Here is a 14,772-nt window from a genome sequence, read left to right as displayed (position 1 = left end):
TTATAAGTACACCGTAAGCATTATAAGCGTTTTATCCGGGTATCGCAGCCTCTTGCACGATAATCTGCCAGCCAACGATATTACCGATATTATAGATTTCTCTTTCATAATTTTACAACGTTACGTAATTGTAGCGTGTCGCGTATCATTTCGCAACGAAAGCGGACTTGCAACAACGTTTTTCGCGGCGGAAACAAGAGTCGAAGCCTATGTATCGAGAAACGTAATTTCAAAGCGCTCGTCCAGGCTGCTGCTTTGCAATCGTCTGGATATCGGTGCGAGAATCGGAGTTATTTTATTAAAAATTCTATTTGTCGATAGTTAACAGAATCGAAGAAACTTTGCATCATTACCTCTGGAAACTGGATCGAGAACCGAGCAATCGATGGATATACATGAAAATTGGATTTCTGCGAAATATAATGCTACAAAGAGATGGTTTAAAGCGGATGATTTAACGGACGCAACGGGAGTACACGCGGTACGAGATCTAGTTTCTGTTCGTTCGATTACGTTTATAAATTTACCTGGCATTCTAGTTGACGTTTCTACGTGATTTACCTGGAAGACGATTTAAAACGACGAGATCGGTAATAGGAACGAAAACGACTTACTTCGACAGCCGAATAACTCGAACGCCGCTATCTTTCTTCGCGCTGTTTATCCAAGAACCGAGGACCATGGACGGCTATTTTTAGTTAAGAGCAGAGTCGCAGGCGGCAATTTGGCTACAACATCCACGGCCGGTGTCGAGTTTCGTATTTTGAGAAAGGGTTGAAGGAAGACGCGAGGCAGAGACCACGGTCTAGCATCTGTCCGCGATAGCCGACTAAGAAAATAAGGCGAGACTCGCGAGGCACGATTAGCGAGAGGAGCACGAGCTCGCCCCTTGTTCGTAACAGTTTTCTCGAGGATTAAAACCTTGTCCACTTTCCGGGCCGCTCCGTTGGCTGTTGCCGGTCGTCGAAATAGCCGATTGAATTACACGTGGCGCGTGCCAGCCGGCCGCCACCGTCACCGCATACGCCAAAGATCTTTGCTCGAACAAAGAACGCAATAAGCCACCATCCGATCGCTATCTTGTCATCCGATGGGATTTCCAACGACCAAAGAGGCGTCGCCCGCGTTTGCAAATCTTCTGTCGACGATCGTATATGTAGGGTCATCGGTGATCGTCGAACGACCGGAATCGAAGAAGCACGGACTAAATTCGAACGCTTTGGCAAAGCGTATATACTACTCGCAACAAGTATGTGGCAATTGCTACGCACGCTTTCGATTTTCCAACGATATACGTACATCGGATACGAAAAATGTGTAAAAACGTCGCGATACGTTGTCGCGGAGTACCGTGTTCCAGTTACACGGTATCTGGAAGCTGGTGCAGCGAGCGAGAGCTGGTTCACCGCAAATGTAATTAAGCAACCGTGACGTATTTAGTAACATCTCGATCGTTGAAAGCTGGCTTTATCCCAACGATGAAGATTATCCGATACGCAATCACTTTAGCAAAGGGAGATGGGTACCGGTGGGAGGAACTTTTGATCGCGAACAATACCGTCACTGTCATCTCGTCTCGAGGGCTAATCATTCAACTTTGAATGGACGGCGATGAACACGCCGGTTTCCTGCTCCTGTATCGACCTATACCGTTGGTTACGATACGCTGTACTTTGACGCGTCACGTCCACGCGATACCACGAAAATAGAAAATAGGAAACAGAAAATAGAAAATAGAAAGCCGAAAACGTTAAATCGCAAAATTTCATTTGCGAATATAAGTCGAATCTCGAGGAACCTTTGCTTGGAAAATACAAACTCGGATACGTGTTTAACTCTGCTATAATCGAACGATCGAGTAACCGGCAGCGAGTCAAGAATAAATTTCAGGTAAAAGAAGTTGGTTTTCCGTATCCGTATCGCTTAGTTTTGCGGATGAAAAGGAGAGACTGAGCGTCAACGAGATACGTTTCTACGAGAACGAACGTACCTACGAACACCCCACGTACACCCTACGTACCGCGATTATATTTGTCGAAAGTATTTAAGAAACGAGCACCCGGCGAGATAAACGGCGACAGCGAATGCAACCCGGCTCGCGTAGTCGCCTAACGTGCGCACGCGATTAAGGCGGATCGGCATACGTACGACGCGTGTCCGTTTCTCTCGATATCGCCGGTAGAACGATCGCGGGAATGTAATCGCCTGTTTGATTTCAGGTGCGAGCAAACACAGGTGTGTGGTTGGACGCGACGCTCCCTCGAAGAGGGTAGGAAGACCGACCGATTCTCGTTGCCATAGACGCTATGCCCATAGGCTGTCTCTGCCTCTGAATCGATGATTCGAGATCGGGAAATCGGGTGTAAACGTTTCGTGCAAATTTTGTGGTCGCGTATCGCGGTTAAGCGTCGACTCTTTCGATACGATCAAATCTTTACCTACGAAACAACGATTCGACGGTGTCTCCCCTCGCTGTTTATCTTTCAATTTCTAGATTCGAGCTTCGCAGGGAGATCTTATATATACGTGACGATCAACTACGATCGGAAAATTAGCAAACTTCGCTTCTGGTCTCGATCGCCATATAGGAAGCAACTAATTCGTCGACAAACTCGATGGTCGAAAAGCATCTCACGCGCATTTTATCACTCGCACCACCGTTCATGGTCGTCGTGCACCACCCTGTCGGGTCTAACCGACAGGCGAAGAACGTGGCGATGCGAGCGACCGCTCGAACTCGTTGGAAACGTTACAGTTCCGTGGAATCGCGCGTTACCATCGCGACAGAGACGAAGGCGGGGTCCGGTTTTCTACGGGGTCCTGCGTAAATACCACGGGCCCAATCGGTTGGAAGCGTAAGCCAATACCCAGGGTGTGCACTCGGCGTACTGCGAGTTCTTCTACGCGACCCTCTATTCCCATCCTTCTTGCACCCTCTGACCGCTTTTTTTCTTTCTCGCTTTCCCCTCTCCCCCCCCCCCCTCTACTCTCTTACGCCTGTATCGGGGTTCTCGCGTTTTCGTGTTTTTCAATTTTATAAATCCTTCTTCCTACGTATCTTTTCGCCTTCTCCTTCGCCAAAGGTTTCATCGTACAAACTGTTTCGTACATTTATACCGTTGCGTTGGTAATCGAGCGAAGAAGCGTCGCTCGTTCGTCGATTTTTCGCTTTTAACGTTTTCCAGCGTCGGACGTGTCGTCGAAACTTTTCGAACGAATAAACGTTAATCGCGTTACGCTCTTATTTCGTTCTTTCGTCGTTCTTTCAACGGTACGACGACACGCAGCTAGGTGATGCGGATCAATTTTGTCGTTAATAAAAGCGTATTTATCGTGTTATAGAAATATCGTGCGTAAACGAACAAACGTTACGGGTCGATCGGCGATGATACGGGTAACCGATACGGAGCGACGTAGATAGAGTTATAACGAGTCGAAAAATATGCGGAGCTCGGTACCGGACGGTTCGCGTTGACGACACACGGTGGACGCCCAGAACGTTCGGTGCCATGCGGTCGACTTCCTCTTCCTGCGTCCACGTCGGAACTACAGTAGTCAGGTGTCCGGCCTGACGGTCGCGATTACGTCGAGACATTCGATAGTCGGATGCGCCCGGCCTCGTGAGAGACCACGTTTCCAGCCACCGACCACTTTACGTTTTTTCCAATCTCCATCCACTACCGTCGAACTATCATCTGACTTTCCTCTAACTTCCATCTGACAACTTCCGTCTAACTCGCAGCGTCGCTCGCCCAGGAAAGAAACTTCCTACACGTTTATTCCCATCTTCCAACTTGAAAACGATTAATTTAGTCGTGCCAAATGTATAGGGAGTAGCAACGGCATAAACAGATTAAAAGACGGAACAGAGAATGCCTTTAACCTCTGTCCAACTTTTTCGTTCGATCGCCGTTTTCCGTTCTACCAAACAAGCGTTCTTCCATCGAGACCTTACCCCTATGTTTGGTTCGGTTTATCTTCCTATCGTACCGGTTTTATACTCGGTGGCGATAGAACTACAAGAATTACAGAAATATAATATGAAACTTGAAAGAAATATTACAAACGCTAACGTTGGTAGCGAGTTACGCGAATTTAACGTGCAAATAAACGTGCACGGCTAAACGCGTACGCGTAATCAAACCACAGGTTTCGCACTCGCGTTGTCCCGATCCGTAAAGCTTGGCGGACTTTTCGCAAGAACGGGCCAACGATCTCGATCGAGCTTGCTCGATAGGTTAATAAACAAAGGGGTAAAAAGACTTGGACGGAAGAACGATTATGTAGGCGAGATCGGACGAAATTTTTGCGAGTGTAGGATTTAAAGGTTGCCGTTTGCAGAGACGATATACGAGGAGAATAAACCGTGATACCAATCGGTCGGTAACTTTCGACTTTTGACTTTCGACAGGATTGTAGAGAACGCTGTCGGTTAAAAAGCCGGAGAACGAGGTTTGTCAAAGCGGGCATGGGAGCAGCGCGCGGTCGCAAAGGGTGGCCGTAGCCGGGTCGCAAGTGGAATAGGTAGCCTCGGAGTGTTTGGCAGCCGGGCTCACCGTTCACTGGTCAATAATCGACGAAAGGGAAGGCATTACAAGCCAGTGATCTCGAGGGTATCGAGGCCACTCGTCTGCGAGGCAGGACCACCGTGATCGGCGTGGTAATGGTATCTGAAGAAAATAATATCCTAGTTCCCCGTCCCGCCCTGACAACGGGGATACCGGTGTAGTAGAGGCGAACCAGACTCGAAGGAGGGCCCCGATCACCGATCACCGATCACCGATCGCCGATCGCCGAACGAACCATTAGTATCCCGTGTCGCCGACATCGACGACGGCCAACCCGTGTATTCCAACGTCTCGCGTTTTACACGCCCGTGGACATGGATATCGTTCAAACGGTTCCTCGTCGCGTCCTCTCGCGCACCTTGCCCCTATTCTTTCCGCGCATCCTTCTTCTACCTTGTAACGGATATCGCTGCCAGTGCGATAGGTCGCGCATGACGATTTTCCTTCTTCGTTCTTGAAAATCGAAATTCGCGTTTGTACGAACGCGATCTCTGGTCTAGACAGTCCAACGGTTGACTCGCGATATACGAGTTTCGAGCGAGCGATCATTACATTACCGGCATACGCTGTTTCCGTACTTGTACTTGTACTTACATCGATTTCGATACGATCGACTATTACGATTTTGTCGCTCGTTTCTTTGCGAAACAAACCAACGCGTTTAATTATCCATCTAATAATAATCGAAATTTTACCGGTATTTATCATTCCGAGTAGCCGGTTCGATCCTCCACCAGCGATAGACAGACCCTTCGAATTCTCCGTAAATATTGTACATAAAAATCCGTAGTCCGCTAGCAACGTGAACCATCGGGCGAAGCGAGAGCTCGATGATCGTAGCCGACAATGTACATAGAAATAGTAGACTGGACGTATAGAAAAATGAATCGTCAACGCGCATCGTTCGACGATGGAAACAACGAAGATTCCATCAGCAGCGAACTCGAACGTTGCACTGGACGGGCAAACGTCATCGAACAGAGAACGCGTGGGCGTTTTTTGCGTTTAAACACGAACGAAATTGAAAAGTGCTGGGAATCTTCTTACGGAACACCTTGCCGAATGCGAGCATAGACGAAAGGTTAACGTTGCTCGAGGGTAGGGGTAGACACACGTGGAAGAGCAGTATGTTAGGTGCGTGGAACAAAGTCAGGCGTGGTGGAGGAAAAAAGAGAGCGACGAAAAGGCCGGCCCATGATGGAGTGGGGTCAAAGTAGTAGTCAGAGTGAATAAGGGGTGAGAGTGGATGATAGTAGGTGGTAGATCCCTAGTTAGTCAAGACACGTTGACGAGCCATCGTGGCAGCATGGCAGCAGCGCGCGATACCATCCCTCGACGCTTCTCCCTCTTTTTCTTCTTCTTCTTCTTCTTCTTCTCCCTCTTCTTCTCCTTCTTGCTACCTGGAGATTCACGCTGGCTGCAACTTTAATACACATCGTTGTAAACTCCGATATACATCGACAACCAAGTTCGAACGCGATTCCAGTTAACTTACCATGTAGTTTGTAATTCGTTTTGTCAACGTTGCGAGTGCGTTCTTACGCGATAGAGGAAGAACGGTGCGTACAGTGCGGCTATGTCTTCTCCGTGTTTCAAGATCAGACTGAAAATTCGATCACGAGGGGACAGAGGTGAATAGCGATTCGAGAGATCGCGTACGTTTCTGCCGAGAAGATACGAGAGACTCGGCGCGTGTTTCAGAAGAGAACTTTGTACATCGATGGAAGGATGCACGTTGTTATTAACTATCGAAGAATTGTGCGCGTTTACACGTTGATTCAGCGTTCCGTGTGAATCGTGCGAAAGCGATGACTCGGAGCCGGATCATCGCGTCGAACGAGCGGCACGAATACCGTATACCTGTCGGGCTTGGAAATTGTCAACAAGTTAATTGCAAGCGAGTTTGAGTTTCAAAGCTTACAAAGTTTCGGAAGCAGCGTTTTAAACGAAGAGCTCGAAAAATCTTTCTGCGGATCTTAAATACATGGTGCAACGAATACCAGATACTTGTGGTAGTCGGTAGTTGATAATCGTTGATCGTGCAAGGGGAAGCGGGTAAAAGGACAAGTTTCGAAGCGAAGAAAACGGAAGGCCATTTTCTCGCGCCAAGAGAATCGACGAAACGGAGATTTACCGCATCGATCAACGCGGTCGATGATCGTTCGAATCGCTGGATATGGAGAACCGAATCACGTGGCAACATGCACATGGTTTTCAGGCTATGAATGAAAATATCTGGCAGATTTTCTGCAGAAGCCTTTAGAGGAAACCGGCAGGTCTTCCAAGCCATAAAGGTACTTCTATAAGCTCGGTCCATATGCACGTGCATTTTCCTTTCAGCCATTCATAAAAAGTCATTCATGAATTTCGCTCATTTTTTATTATCTCCTTTGCTTTCTCAAACAATCACGTTATAAAGTTACGTTACGGAGTACTACGATCTCTTAAATAACTTTGCCGGCGTTCAAAGAAACTGGAAATACGCTGGAAACGCGATCGATGCGATTGCTAAAAAATGAACATTCGTACGTAACGATATACATCGTAGAGCTATTTAGTTATCTTCGTAGTCGAGCCAGTAGTTTGTTTATCGAGCTTCTTATACGTCGTAGTTAAATCGCAAACGGTCACCGTCATTTTTATCTGCAAGCTTTACTCTATTTTCCGATCTTCGAAAAAATATATTCGTTCGTCGATCCGCGATTTCCAAAAAACATCGAATATGCCTGTAACGCGTAAACACGCGTAAACACGCGTAAACACGCGTAAACACGCGTAAACACGCAATTTTCGAAAACGGTCTTGAAATATTTCGTCTATCGTTCTATGCCGTTGCTCGGTACCGTGTCAACGATATCGACGTCGTATCGTTTCGAAACTGACGATCTTCCAAAAGAAAATTACTCGCCGTTCTCTCAAACTTCTATCACGCTACGCGTTGTCTCGAACAAACGTGGATGAGAATTTTATAAAATATAAAACGAAAGAAAGAAAATACCGAAATAAGGAACGAACGTTCGAAAGCGAATGGCAGAACGAACGATAGAGCGAATTACAGAGATAAGTATCGAAAAGAAAATATCGACGAATATATTTCCGTGATATTTTATCGGCAATTAAGAGAGTGGTGGTGGTGGTGGTGGTGGTGGTGGTGGTGGCGGCGGCGGCGGCGGTGACGGTGGAAATATCGCGAAAAATATTGATAAAGAAATCGGTCATACTCATGGAGCAATGTGCGGTTGCTAGGGAGACCAGAGGGGCTGGACCACGTCTCTACAGAGAGGAGGCAATCCGTCCGTGTATTTTGTCGAGAGAGGCGGGGGAAGGGGGTGTCTCTAAGGGCGGCTACGACCAGAAATTTCGCAGAGATGGAGTTTCTGCAGAATCATCACACGGTGAACACCTCCGAACCGCCGTACACCCTTGGCACAGGTGAGCCACAGTGTCCCTGACTGCGAATTAATTTTCACTGCTATATATCGTATACGAGACACGGGACTCGAGACTCGAAGGAACCGATGCGATCTTTCTTTTCTTCTTCTTACGAAACGCAAATATCTTAGTAGTTACCTACGATTTTATCAAGTGTGTCTTTCTTCGCGTATTCTTTGTTCTTGTTTATGTCACCAGCGTTCCGTGTTTTCCTTCAAAGTTCCTTCTTGCGTCAGATTTTTCGATATTCTTTCTCACGCGTTACGGAATGACACAGATGCTCGTAAACTTATCATTTATCTTTCTGCGAATTATCCGTGAATCTTGACCAAAGATTTAAGGCAGAAGAGTTTTTACGATTAAGATGGTTTTATATTTTTCTACAGTTCCTCGATATCTCTCGTATTCTCTCTTATAATCGCTCCCATAATCTCTCTTCAAACTGTAAAATAATTAAGTTGGACAATTTTTTATTAGCCGTATTCTCCAATATCGATATACTTACGTTTCGAGTAAAACGATATTGCTAGATCGTTTCTCAGTAAACTCTGTCTAGTTGAACTTTATCCAAATTTCCATCTTACGTTTTTTAACGATATACACAAAGTTGAAATTTCACGATCCAAAAAGCTTCGTAATTTTTCATTTCGATTTTAACAGCAAGATAGTTTGAAAAAATTGACGAATCATCTTCCTATTCGATTTAATCGAACGTTCCATTGTAACGTCTCTTCTATCCGTAGGTTCGGTAGGAAGTATCGAGGCCACCATACCTTCCGGCCTGTGCACTGGGTCCCTTGGTGTCCTGTCCACCGAAGACACCTTAACGGATAATCAAAACGAAGAGACTCTGGGTGCGCTGCAAGGCACGCTTCGTCTACAGGATCTGCAAAATTCTCCGCAAGACATTGGCGGTGATCAAACGCAACACATCCAAAATTCCGGACAGAACCAAGTAGTCAGCGAGTTCGGGGCCAGCTTCTGGGTCGACGATATGGCTGGTTTTCCATTGCCACCGCTGGACTTGGACCCGTTACCTCCTGGTCTCTTCAGCCCATGCTCGGCAACCTACAAGTAAGTGGCGAGAAAATCTCTCCTCCTTTTCCATTCGTTATTCCACCTTTTTCCCTCCGATTTCTACAAATTTGTCCGCTTAACGGGCCAGATTTAACGAATTTCGTTTCCGCTTTGCAACGTTTACTTCCTTTCGTGCGTACCTTTCGCCGTATTATAAACATATCGCTACTCGTATTACAAATATAAACACGCTAAAAGTCATTTCTCGGCAAATTGTATTCTTCTATTGTTAACGAATTTCTTATATCTGAAAAAAGAAAAAAAAGAAAAAAGAATTTTATTAGAACGTTCTTTGGTCCTTTAAACGTCCGTTGAAGCGAAAGTAACGAGGAGACCGAGATTCGCGTTAAAATTCCGAAACCGCGGTAACATAAATTAATCTTTGCGAGAATCAAACAACGTACATGTACGTATTTATAAAATATAGTCAAAATTCAATCAATTTCAATTTAATTTGCCTTTCCGTGTTTGTTCTTCGATCGATGTTACACAGCTTTAGAAATAGAAAAGAAACGAAACAGCGTTCTGTAAAAATTCAAGCTTATATCCTAATATCAGCATTAAAATGCCGATATTTATCTATATTTAAGCACAAGTAGTATTATTACACGTTACGCGCATGCTGTGTGCTTCTCCCCCATAAATGTACAAAAATCTGCAGTGTAATCGCGACAATAGGTATTTTTGAAGTATTTCAAAACATATTCAACTGCGAATCGGAAAGATACCTTCGACTATTTAGGTTTGATTTACAGTGCGGCGAGTTTCAAAATTGCTTCCACGTAAGAAACGTAAAATGCGATTTATTGTGATTTTCCTCTGCGGCCTTTGTACAGTTCTCTACTCTTAATCTTTACGATCATTTCGTAAAATATCAGTTATTTCTCCCGTACGTGAACCGCCATGCGTCCTGGTCTGACTAATGTTGCACGTTTCCACTTGCGATCGATCGTTGAATACACTGGACTGACGAGTCAACCGGTTTGCCAGATCGGTCAAAATAAACAAACGGATAGAATATATCGTGACATTTCGTATTAAACGAAGCTTTTGATTTCTCAATCGATAATAATTGGAAAACTTGTTAACCAGGATAATCGACTTTAGCGACCTTTGGTTTTCGATACCTTCGTTCTCCTCTATTCGAAAAATATATAGTGGCTACAGAAACTATCGGCACGCTGGTACGTTTATTATTGGATTTATATATTAGCTAGTTAGATCCAACTGTAACGATTATCAACGTATCGTTTGGTAATATGTACCTTTATATGATTAGAAAAATTTGATACTTACGAAATCAGATACAGAACCTAATAAAAAAAAAAGCCGTTGCGTTCAAAAATAAGCGTACGAGCAAATAGTTTTTGTAGCCACTACATTAGCGGGATCAACGATGGACGCATGGAGACAAGAAACGAATAAGGGAATACAGAGTGACATGTAGCGTAAAACGTTGTGTTCGATATACCTTGTAATTTTTAAGTGTCCTTGCAGTTGGGGTTGCACCAGAGGAGAATGTGCGCCGAGAACGAGCAACGCGAACGGGGAAGGTGTCGCGGACGTCTTACTGTCGCTAAAACATGCGGTGGTCCATCCTGGAAGTCCTACCGGCGGATACTACTCCACGGGAGGATCGAGTCATCATTATTCTCAAGATTATACTCAAAATCTTGGCCCACCTGTCCCACCCACGCATTACGCGTCTACACCAGCCATGTCTGTGAACGTTTCTATGAATATGACCATGAACATGAACATGCACTCTGGGTGAGTATTATTTTATTTGTATTTATTTTAATGACCGAGTAGAAAACGATCAAACTTTTATTTTCAACGCTGACGCTTGAATTTTTAACTTTAACTTTTTAATTTGCAATCCTCCATTAGTATTTCTAACAATCTGTGTCTTCACGACTGATAAAAACATTGCTCTTCCAGTTTCAAAATAGATTTTCAATTTCTACGTTTCGAAATCATGATCGTTCTAGTTTCTAATTTCCAATCCATCGCTTTCTTTTTACACACTGCCGGTCCAACTGTTAAGACGTCTGCCAACATTTAGTACAAATTGAACGTCGTTCGCTATAGTATTAATATAAAACTGTTATTTTATTCGCGTCATCTGTACGTCATAATGTAAGATATAAAATACAATTAGAATTAATAACGATACCAGTTTCTTAATCAAGAATAGTTAAAGGATTATAATTAAAAATTAAAACTTCAAGTATCGAAAGGATACTTCGATTTGCACAATTTTCTATCATTCTCCTTTGTTTAATATTTCATATAAAATTTAAATGTCGTTTGTAAGTTTGTCTAAAATTCTTAAAACATGTAATATCGGTCTCTATTAATTTTCAATATCCTTAGGAAAATGAGTTTCAAAATTCTGATATAAGAATCGTAGTATTTTAGATACCTGTTTAAATCGTCAAATAAGACTCTGTAAGATGTTGCTATTTTTTCATACGAAAGGGATCGTAGAATTTAGAGAATAATCGTTACGAAGTAACATTCGTTAACATTTTATTTTGTTGGAACTTTTTTCGTTGCCTGGAAATAGAGCGGCGAGTACGAACATCTTCCGAATCGAATCATATTCGTAGCGCGACTGTTTCACAGAGATCGACGCTTTATTGGAAGCCGTAAGAATTGTAAGGTGAACCGATACTCTGCTCTATTCTTCTAAATTACGTGAACTTTGAAATTGTCGCGATATAAAGAACGTGATTGTTTTACAAAGCTTTTTGCTATTTGCTTACGAAAACACAAACACAGAAACTCGCGTAACACAACGATTTAAACGATTCGACAAATTTTATTATATAGCAATTCTGTTTTTCCTTTTACGATATAAAAACTTTCTAAAATACCATGCGTTTACTTTATCAATTATCGAAATAAGTAGCTAAAAGCTATATAAACGAACGGAGAATAAATATAAGAAACAGGAAAGGTAGTTTCTTATTAAACGTCTAGTTCATACGATCATCGTTCAATTCGTATTATTAGCTAAATAGCTGGAAAACTCCTACAACGTAGAAAAGTTTCTATAATAAGAATTTGATACATCAAAATTTCTTATACACCTTATACTACGACAAAATTCGCTCGACCGACGCAGCCCTTAAATTATTTTCGATAGTATTTTTTGAAAAATACAATTTCATCTCACCATTTCGATATACTTTTTGCCAAGTAGCTCGTAATATTTCTCTTCGAAACCAGACAGCCCTTCGCCATTTTGCTCGACGGAGAGGGTGCGCATCTAAGAGGGTGTAAAAGCCGAGTTATTCTGAAATTCACGGTTGTGTGCGTAGGTACGAGCAAAGCTATTCGTCGGCATGGGGCGTGGAACCCCTGTTAAGTCCCGCCCAGCAGTATAATCCTGTGGAGCAGCAGGCAAGGGTGAATCAACCCCCGGCCAATAGTCTGATCGGCACCGGTACCCATCCTCATTCTCATCCCCCGGCGCACGGCCATTCCAGGCTGCAATTGTCCAGTGAGCATGCTCTGTGCATAGGCGCCACCGGGAACCCAGTCACACCCGACGACAATGGCAGACCTAACCTATGCCGAATTTGCGGCAAGTCGTATGCGCGACCCAGCACCCTCAAGACGCATCTTAGAACGCACTCTGGGGAGAAACCGTTTAGGTTAGTGGCGAACCCGCTTCGCTTATCGCTCGATAACATTCGATCGATAAAGCTCGTACGTTTTATTCCGTTCACTGATTTACACTAGTAATTAGAAATTTATTATAAGAGAACCTCTCGAAACAATACCGATCGAGAGATGATACGTATCGAACGAGATATTCCGCGCGTTAGAAATTTTACTTGTCATTGTACAAAGATTTATTATTGTCACTATGCTGGGATTATACCGTTCTTTATAGATTTCATCGATCATGGATGGACGACGATGACACACGACGGAACAATTTAAATCCAGTAAATATTACAGTGAAAAGCATCCGAAAGCGTATAATATTATGTTATTTGTATCTTGTTGCAAGGTTGATAGAATCGATGTAAAAGTTCAACTAAATTCTACAACTTCACAGATACTTTTAAATATTGATAAAAGATTTATTCTAATCAATGTTATCAAAAATACTTTAGACCATAAATATTTACTTCTGTTGTTTGAACGGTATTCGCGACAGTATCGTTCCCATCGTTACTTTAGGTTAGGTTCAAAACTTTCATCATATGAAAATCCAATCTTCGAATACGACGCATACTTAACGAGATTACCATCTTTCTCTTCTTTGTTTTAAATTTAAATACAATTAGTTCACAAATTCTTTAGACAAAATACTTACAGTCGTTCTTCCTATAAATCGTTCGTCGCAATTCCAGTACAATTCAATTCTTCTTCGATTTTCAACAGAACGATGGAATTACAAACTGACAAAAACTCGTTACTGCTACCAATAACCACCATTATTGGCACAATAACATGGTTCTCCCCTAAGAACCAAAATTTAATGTTCCGTATGAAAAATAAAAATATCTTTTCCACTATAATAAATTTCCCACTTGAAAACGATGTCACAGTGACGAAATAACCGTTTCAATTACATATGTATATAATAGGTCGATATATTAAAATTACCTTCCTACGAAACCGTAGAATTCAGACTCTTTCATACGATAATTTTACTAATATTATTTTATATTTACAAAATGTCTCAAGATTTACATTTTTTAGATGTCACGCGTGCTCCAAGGCATTTAGTCAAGCCGCGAATTTAACTGCCCATGCAAGAACTCATTCGGGAGAAAAACCATTTCGATGTCCAGTGTGTGATCGGAGATTTTCGCAAAGCAGTTCCGTAACCACACATATGAGAACGCACTCAGGAGAACGTCCGTATAGGTGTGTTGCACCTCGTTATATGGATTATTTATTCACCCGTGCCATAACACGTGCCACGACGCGTGCCACAACGCGTGTCGCTTAAACCGGCATATATCATTACTTGGAAGTATTTGTATCTTATCGCATGCAGAAAAGTATAAAAAATTTGGAACGACACTTCTTATATTATACAAAATTATTTTTTTCTAAATTCATATAAATTACTTCCAAGTCGACGATTATCAACATAATTACGTTTTGCAATTCAATCGATCAATTTACCTTTTATAATCGCCAATTCTCTTTTATTCCAGATGTCGATTCTGCAAAAAGGCATTCTCGGATAGTTCTACATTAACCAAACATCTTCGTATTCACTCTGGCGAGAAACCATATCAGTGTAAGCTGTGCTTGCTGAGGTTTAGCCAAAGCGGTAATCTGAACAGGCACATGAGAGTCCATGGCGGTTCTCTAACGTGACACAGCTCAATATCGATTATCGATAACAATCGTGTTCTACCGCGATGTTGTCGAATACCTGTGATTCAACTTGGCTCGAGCTTACCAGCGAAAATGTAAAATAAAATAACTGCGACGAATGTTGATACTCTCAATAGAGTTCTGCTTCCTGACTGACTCAAATTTGCAAAGCGTTCGTGCGAACACTTGGTTATTTAAGGGCTTACATTTGAATATTTTTTTAAACGATACACAAGACAAGTAGTAATCACAATATGTGTTATATTTGGCATTAGGAACTCATCAAGAATTCATTTTTTATATATATATATATATATATATACATATACACATATATATATAT

The 14,772-nt window shown here is 42.7% G+C and overlaps 1 protein-coding gene across 1 annotated transcript; it reads left to right on the top strand.

Annotated features, from left to right (window-relative positions):
• The first annotated feature begins 6,710 nt into the window (after window positions 1-6,710).
• LOC132914317 (protein glass-like) lies at window positions 6,711-14,561 on the top strand. Its single transcript, XM_060973341.1, has 7 exons — window positions 6,711-6,862; window positions 7,815-8,000; window positions 8,744-9,074; window positions 10,575-10,847; window positions 12,404-12,739; window positions 13,800-13,967; window positions 14,264-14,561. Exons 2-7 carry the CDS (start codon window positions 7,937-7,939, stop codon window positions 14,427-14,429), a joined length of 1,338 nt encoding a protein of 445 aa, XP_060829324.1. The 5' UTR covers window positions 6,711-6,862; window positions 7,815-7,936; the 3' UTR covers window positions 14,430-14,561.
• Window positions 14,562-14,772: the final 211 nt, after the last annotated feature.

The sequence above is a fragment of the Bombus pascuorum genome, chromosome 14, assembly GCF_905332965.1.
Source record: "Bombus pascuorum chromosome 14, iyBomPasc1.1, whole genome shotgun sequence".
Lineage (NCBI taxonomy): Eukaryota > Metazoa > Arthropoda > Insecta > Hymenoptera > Apidae > Bombus > Bombus pascuorum.
This window is presented reverse-complemented; position numbering and strand designations above follow the sequence as displayed.